Here is an 8,517-nt window from a genome sequence, read left to right as displayed (position 1 = left end):
GGAGCAATTCTGGGCCCACCACCAACTGTGAGAGCCCTCCGTAGAGACAGTGGCCAACTTGGTCCGGCCCGACCCCTCAAAAGTAGGTAATACAAAACCACGTGGCAGAGCACACTGGAGTCAAATCATGGGCTGCCACGGGAGTCTGAGATGAGACGTATCAGGCCGGCCCACAACAGCCCTGGCAATCTTGCATGTCTACTGTCTACCGTACCCAAGATCCGGGCCCACCAAAGGCCCCCTACTCCAAAATATTATTCCGAAAATAGGCATCAGTCATCTGGGGATTCCTGCCCATCTGACCCCACAACTTTCTTTACGCTTTAACCACCCCCAGAAGGGCCAGAACCCGATCAAAAAGCAACTGAGGTTCATTCAATGAGTTCAGCAGTCGGCAGAGGGATGGAACCCTGAAGTGTGGGACCCCCAATCTGCAGCTGGAAAACAGGAACCCCAACAGGATGTACTACTACACGGAGAGGGGATGCCCATTCAGGGGTAAATTCCAAGCAGCTGATAATGGGGGCATTTTGGTAACTAGGATCAGATGGATCCACAGATGGAGAAGGGCATCCCATGCACAACTACTACCACTACAAGTTACAACCATTGATGACAATAAAGGAGGGTCACCAAAATACACCAACGAACAAACCGAAGGTTGGGACTTTGGGAGTGTATATCGTCTACGAGCAAAAGAGAACTCAAGGGTTTTCTGTACTGCTCGACGTCCTTGGGAAGGCAGAAAAGACAAGCAGGAATAATAGCTGTGACGAGCATCAACCCTTTTATCACGCTTGCATGGATTGCGGGCTTTCCCAGTTAAATGCTCGGTGGCAATACATCTAAATCTGGAACACACCCACTTCGCTAGCTCGCTAAAAACACCTTGACAACGAAAGATACAGCCATACAGGGGAGAGAGAGAGAGAGAGAGAGGCTGGTGTATGGGCTCCAAGGCCGATAAAAAAAAAAAGAATAGAACAAGAAAACAAGGCGCTCAAATTCTCATCAAACATCTGGAGTAGCTTATCATTGAAAATTTTGAAAAAGGGTTTCAGATGGTTCAATTTTCCTTCCATTTAGTGGTTAATTGATCATAGTTTTCAATGGTTACAAACAAGGGTTTGAGATAACAAACAGCCTCCGAGTTTTGCAAAAAAGGCTATAAGCCTAAAATAAGTAGAAAGATCACAATGTGGTTGAGGTAGTCTCTCACCCAAGCACCCTTCGAATGTAGTTCAATGTTCAAACTAAAAGAATAGCACAATCCAGTTGCAGAATATCCAGAAATACAATGTCTTGGGAGAGAGGAACCAAAAAGATGCTTGAATGCAACGCTTAAACCAGGCTTTGATAAACAACCCACCCATACATGTAATAGCTAGAGCATAGTAGCATACCCATCGTTTGCAATCAATCAACAGCCCCACTCGGGGCGTATAGATAACAGAATTAATGACACAAGGCGATTGCACAAGAAATCTATAGGCTGAACTATAGCGAAGAGTTATGGTTTAATTAGGATAACTGTAGCAGTAGAACTTAAAAGTTTAACAGCGGACATCACCCTTGACAATGGGCCATTATATTTCAATGTTCTGTTTGGGCAAGCAAAAGACGAGCTCTCAATTTCTAACATACTACTACTACTGATCGATAGAACTCTTGTTTCATCAATTTATCGATCATAATCAGCATTCTCAGACTAGAACCCATGGTCTCATCCTTTGCAGCAAGAAATTTTGGCTCTAAAACAAGCAAATTAAGGCCAATATACATATATATGGTCACCAAAAACACATTAAGACCTGTTTACAGAACAGCAAGTTGAAGGGATTGTGGATCCAAGCAACATGAAGCATTTAAATCTTCTTGGTACTATGTAGCTACAAGCATCATCATAACATGGCAAGGGTAAAAGTATCAAATCACATAAAATCTAAAATCCAAGTATACAAGGAGTTTCAAACATCAGTAACAAACATACTGCAAGAGGTGCAACTGCAACCCATGTCATCCACCACATGGCCAAGCATAAACAAAACAGGCATGGTACATGAAAATGAAAAGGAAAATTTGTACAGCAAGAAAAAATACAAACAAGTCCATAACCATCAGATTTTGTGAGTTTAGTTGCCTGACACAAATCCCTGGTTTTCAGTAATTTAACTCTATAGCATCTCAGGACACATGAAATGAAGACAACAGAAAAATTATAGACAGGGAATGTGGGGCACGATACATCAGACATCACCAATCTGAATTCCGAACTTCGAGCACAGAACGGCACCAAAGGACAAAAGAACAGCATATGGCAAGGTAGAACACTGCATATTGAAGCCTGTAATAGCGGCAAAATAACCCCCTAATATACGTGCACATCACAGCATTTTTTTAAAAGCAATTTAAAATTTTCCTCGGGAAACAACCCTAAACAACCAATACCAAAGTCAATCAATCAACTATAATACTTAATTATAATTATAATCATCATCGTCATCAAGGATACCTCACCCAAAATCAAGCATAAATAAGAATTCATCAGCAAGTACAAAATGAAATTATACGTAGAATAAAACCAAGATGTTCAACAATGGAGAAATGTTGGGTTGGGTGAGGGTTAAAAATTAGAAATTAAATGAGCAAACACAGATGAAACTTCATATAGCACCACCGGTAAGAAATTCAGAAAGTATATTCAAGGGGGGGGTTTTGTCCATATAAAACAAACCTCAAAGAAAAGGAATATACTTTTTATGGGTAAGGAAAAGGAATATACTAGCCATGGTGAAATTGTTGTTTCTCCCTACAGAATGATGACTGATGACAACAATGAAAATGTGACGAGAAAAGCATTGAAATGTATCCCAAATCTTTTTAAGTGGAAGGTTGCTTTACTGAGAAAAATAAATATGAAAGCAGAAACAACACAAGATCAAAAAATAGAACTACTGAACAAATTAAAAATAAATAAATAAATAGAACATGTGTGATGTGCTGTAAAGAAATCCAGCTCAAAAAATATTATATATAACTACTGAATGAGTTGCTGGCCATTTCATAAACATTTTCTTTTGTTTATTATTTCTTTATTTGTCCTTCATACTCTGCAACTAGCAATATTATATATTGTCTGTAATGATAACAAAGAAGAATAATACTCAAGCTATTTTATCCTTTTAATGTACTTCAATGTCATAACATCCAACTGACAATTTATTATAATTTCCTGCATTGACACTTTTGCCGTCAGTTTAGTACATCCTCACAAATGTCCAAGTGTCCCTAACCATCTTTTACTTCCCATGGAGCCCCAGCTATATCAAATTAGTATTAAATCGAGAAAACCTATGCAAAGTAAATAAATGGAGCTTTCATAGAGGAAACTAGGATAAGAAGAAAATCAGCAGCATTTTTTTACTCATAGCTACTTCATGAACCATAGCTTTATGCATTCTTGAAACTTGCATAGAAAATAAAAAACAGAAAGAATATCATTTTCTTATCAGAAAAGCATAAAGAGTAAAATGACATTAACTGCAAATAATTGAAATGAACAAGGATGATAAGCAGCCCCATATCATTAATCCATGGTAAAGTAAAACCTTAGCAGTTTAATATCTAAAAATAAATAAATAAATTGAAGAGAATAGATGCTTAAGTTTGAATTGCAAGTTAAAATGTTATCAAACCACTAGCTCAAAAGAATAGGAAAACTCAGATAGATGCAATTGAATGGTTAGAAGATTTACATTTAGTGCTCCAAAAGACAGGGTACCAAAACAGAATAAAGAGGTCACACTCTGGAACTATATTTTGATTTCAATTTCCTGTGATACATTCTTGAACTCTATATAGGACCTAGTCGCTAGCATGAGAAAGACTTCTAAAGAAACTTCTCCACCCCCGTATTCACTTGGTTGTACATTTAAGAGATTGTGGGAGCAAGATATTTTTAAAAGCAAAATTCTTCATTCTTCATTCTTCACCGGTGAGGTTATAACTAAGTGACTTAGAAATCACCATCAAGGTCAACAACCACAAATCAGCCCAAATGGAAAATAAATTTATGGCACAATTGGTAAAGTGTCATCCAGAAGAGAAAACATAAGCATGAACAGACACATGGCTTATATACCACTTCTCTGATATTCAAGATGAACATGGAATGTTAACCATCATATGTTGCCCCCTCCCCTCGATCTCAACTTCTCCACAACAATATATTTAACTTGGGGTCATATGATAACAACTTAGCTTAGCTGAATAGCTCATTACTGTCTTTTAGTAAATTAGTTTTGCTTTTTTCCTAAGGGGGATTTAAACTCTTTAATGGCTAAAACTGAAATTTGACTTCATATTATTTGATTATTTTACCCACTAAAAAACGAACAACGAGTCGTTCAGTTCATCCATTTCAGCCAGTACCAAATGGATGCTCAAAAACCAATTCATGTCATGGGACACCAAAGAATGATTATCAATTTAGGTCAATAAACTGGCACCATAAAAGATTACTTACAGATTTTACATACCTGACAAGTCTTTTATGTTTACAAGTTCCCAACCTCACCTCGCATATCAAAAAACAACTATAATAAGCCTAAAACTTTCCAAATCATTTGCTAATAGAAGGCATGACTGATGACTCACACCACATCCATAACAAATACATGTTTAACAGGCAGTTGAATGAAGTCCACAGCTTGAGGCAATTAAAGAAATTGCCTGTCACACAAGTTCAACAAGACTAATAGCTAGAAAAAGACAAGGAAGAAACTCATCAAAGTCAAAGATCTATTATATGGTAGATGCTAATGCCATTTATTTTATTTACATTAGTCAACAATGAACAAATGTTTCTGTCCAAAAAGATAAGACCCAATTTCAGCAGCATCCCAGGACATTTAAAACTATTATAAAGACAAAAAAAAAGTATCCGAGACAGCTATAATTCAGTTGGGCACAAATCAGCAGCTTTTGAAGAACAAATGAACTAAGGGAACCACAAAAGCCAAAAAGATCAAACTCACATATTTTAAGCCTTTCTTTTTCTACAAGTTGCTGGCCTCTATCTAGCTTTTTTTTCCAATTAAACATACTTGGCCGGAAATGAAGGACCAACCATGTGTATAATTAGGAAAAACATTACAATCATAGAAGCATGTTATAGTTTAATTGGCCACACAATGGAGAATGAACTTAAAAACAAATACGGCATCACCAGAAGGTAGAGACAATGAAATAGAACATCTAAAAGAGAAACATAATGGGAGAGATTAGAGGTGAGAAGACAAAAGGCATCAACAACAAAATCAGTATGTAACCTGAGCTCAGAAGAAACCTACACATGCAACAGCCAAGGCTGATGCAGAAAACACTAAACTTAACAGCTTTCATGCATGCAATTACAATGTTGCCTGCATTGAAGGAACGATAAGAACAATAAAGTAGAGAGAAAAGGACATCAATATAAAGCTTCAATTTGCTTTGACAATAAATGACAATGACATTGCAACATCTATCCTGCCAGTGTCAAAAGCTGCATAGTAATGAGAACCTCCACGTTAACTTGTTGATGATGACAATGAAACAAAATAAAGCATACAGCCCAAGATGATTTCTTTTTACAAATCAATGTCGATTAAGAGAGTATTATAGATCAAACACTAGTTTGAACTGCTGAGAATACGACTGTTGGGGGCTTGTCCAGACAAGAATAAAATATGAGAAAAAACAAAAATGAAAAATAGAATCACCAATCAACCCTAACCAATAGTGGAGCAAATTTCACAGGCGAGAATGAAATACAAAGAACATCACAAAGCTTAAGGTGGGTAAAATGGTGGAGAAGCTGCAGATTTCCCCTTTATTAGTCATAGATACTTTAAGCTTTCTTCAACTCAGAATACAGATGTGTGACAAAAAGGGGAAGTAACAAAAATATAGTAGAAATGTATAGCACACAACAGTTTTTTGTTGGGAGATTTCACAAGCCCGACTCGAATGGCATTTCTTGCATTGTTGAAATATAGTAGCTGCTCTACCTTGTTGGGCAAAGTGAGGATTCTTGGTATAAAATGAGAATTGAGAAGGAAAGAGAAAGAGAAAGAGAAAGAGAAAGAAATCAATAGAGAAGATGAAAACAATAGAACCATAACAGTTAGAAGGGATACATAGATTACAAGAACAATCTACTGAGAGCCTGGTATTCATTATCAGTAGATGAATAAGAGAACCCGACGGCATTGTCGGTCACCACCGAGAGCCCTGAAATCTGCCACCGGGTACATCATCCCGGAAGAGAATTCAATTTATTGGGTTACCATAGGCCGTACCTCCAAGCAATCCACCGCCGGAGGCGGCATAGACATCAGACGGGTCGAGCATATTAGGAGACGACGAATTACCGTTCCTCCCACCCCCTAAATGCAATTCTGAGATATTCGGAAACCCATCTCTCCCATCAACACCTTGATCGTATAAGAAACCCTTGAATACATGCCCACCAATCTTTACGATCGCCTGGTAAGCATACTCGTCTTCTCCGTCCTCGACGGCAGTCACGCGAACACACTTGAAGACTGCCGGTGCACGGATTTGCCCTGGCAATGTTTCCCGAAAGCTTGCATCTATAATTCGATAAAACCCAAGTTAAATTCATCCCGATTTACTCTAACAGAACGTTGAAAAGCAATTATAAGAAATATGTAGGTGGAGAGAGAGAGTCTCAAATTTCAGACCTTGATGACTAGAGCTGGTATCAAAGCTTCTGGGAGGAGTTGTATTTGATGTTGAAGTATGAGAAGCCGTCGTAGTTTGCGAAGAGATGAGCCTAGGCTTCTTAACAGCAGAAGTAGAGACAGAAGATCCAGCTGCAGCGGCAGCCGCAGTGGCCGAGAGCTGACGTTCACGTCGTCGAGCGGCGGGGACCCATGTGCTCTTAACATGAGTAGAGCAATCAAAGCCACGACTTTTGCAACAAGTCCTGCACCGGCGATGGCTGCAATCTTTCTTGGCCTGGTTTCCACAGTCTTGGCACGTCGTCGCCGTGGAAGTCGTTGTAGTCCCACCAAGCCCACCGCTGCCAGCGGCGCCACAACCACCGCTGTTGCTACTGTTAAGCAAATTCTCAGAATTGTTGTGATCAATCAGCATGGGTTTCTTGAGATAATTCCCGTGGTGAGGTTGCTGGTTCTGCCACAAGTTAATTCCACAACCTCTATTACGATTGTTCATATTATCTCCATCGTCGATTCCAACATTAGCTGGGGCGAGACAAGGAGCTGCAGTAAGGAGAGGAATAACGCCGACACCGACGCCCACTCCAAGAGCCGTAGCGGCATTCGAATTGTTAATTTGGTGGTGGTGGTCGGAGAGGATAGGCTCGTGTTGTTGGTTGTGATGGAAAGACGAAGCCGGAGCAACAACAAGAACGTCACGCAGACCCACCATACCCATCTCCGGCGGGAGCCCATAACTAATCTGCCGAGTCGAAGACGACCACCCGGCACCAGGTCCACCACCACCACCACCAGTTGCAGTGGCGCTTCCGTGTCCTCCTCCGGCCGCCCCGGCATTGAAACCAAGGGAAAGGTCGTCGGCGCGACCGGTGGTAGAGGACGAAGCCACCCAGTCTGCAAAAGCTCCAGAATCGGAAGGTAACCTCCTTGTAGTAGCCACAACTGCTGCTTCTGCTAATAAATCCAATGTTCCTATTTATCTAAAACCGAAAAAAAAATCAAAATTCAAAAATTAAAAAAAAAAAAAGTAAAAGAAAGTCCAATCTTAAAAATCTATCAATCTATCCTACTGCGTTTAGTGGGGACTCTGAAATTCTTCTGAGATAGAGTGAGAGAAGAGAGAGAGTAAGTGAGATCTTGTGATTTTTCTTTTTGGTTTTCCTTCTCTTACTACAACAGCTTCTGCCGCTGCTGCTACTACTGTCACTGACGATTCTGCTAAAAAGTATTCATAGAAAGAAAGAAAGACAGACAGAGAGAGAGTGTGTGTGAGATAGACCACTGCGCTTCGGCTCCACAGAGACCCAGAAGAGAGAGAGATAGAGAAAGAGAAAGAGCAGAAGCAGCAGAGATCAAAAAAATGCAAATAACGACCCTATCTTCTTCTGTTGTTTTTATTTTCTCTTTGCTACCGACCTCCTCTCTTCCTTCCATATTTCTTCTCTCATCTTCTCTTCTTCCTTCTTTCTTCTGGGCTTCTCTCTCTCTCTCACTTTGTGTGCTACTCGTGTTCGGTCTCCTGAAAAGCTAAACTGCTTGGCTTCCGCTAATAGTCTCTCTAGACGAGGCTTTTTGTTTTTGGGCTTTTGTTATTTTGTGTGTCTCTCTCTCTCTCTCTCCTCAATTTATCGTTTCGTATCGGATTCCGGGTTGTTGAATTGTCCTTCCAGAGACTGCTAAAGTAATGAATGAATCCGTTTCGTTTCGGTAGGGGGGCAGATTTGTCGGGTTCCAGTAGTCAGAACAGTTGTGTATCGGTTTACGAGTACGC

At 39.9% G+C, this 8,517-nt stretch overlaps 1 protein-coding gene across 1 annotated transcript; it reads right to left on the bottom strand.

The window, feature by feature from the left end:
• Positions 1-6,110: 6,110 nt before the first annotated feature.
• LOC104611326 (protein LATERAL ROOT PRIMORDIUM 1-like) lies at positions 6,111-8,294 on the bottom strand. The gene is made up of 2 exons (XM_010278340.3): positions 6,747-8,294; positions 6,111-6,635 (listed from the first exon to the last, which is right to left on the bottom strand). The coding sequence occupies exons 1-2, from the start codon at positions 7,462-7,464 to the stop codon at positions 6,313-6,315; spliced, it is 1,041 nt and encodes a 346-aa protein (XP_010276642.1). The 5' UTR covers positions 7,465-8,294; the 3' UTR covers positions 6,111-6,312.
• Positions 8,295-8,517: the final 223 nt, after the last annotated feature.

The sequence above is a fragment of the Nelumbo nucifera genome, chromosome 7 (assembly GCF_055504915.1).
Source record: "Nelumbo nucifera cultivar China Antique chromosome 7, China Antique-T2T, whole genome shotgun sequence".
Classification (NCBI taxonomy): domain Eukaryota; kingdom Viridiplantae; phylum Streptophyta; class Magnoliopsida; order Proteales; family Nelumbonaceae; genus Nelumbo; species Nelumbo nucifera.
The sequence above is the reverse complement of the archived record's forward strand: the minus strand, read 5'-3'. Positions and strand labels throughout refer to the sequence as shown.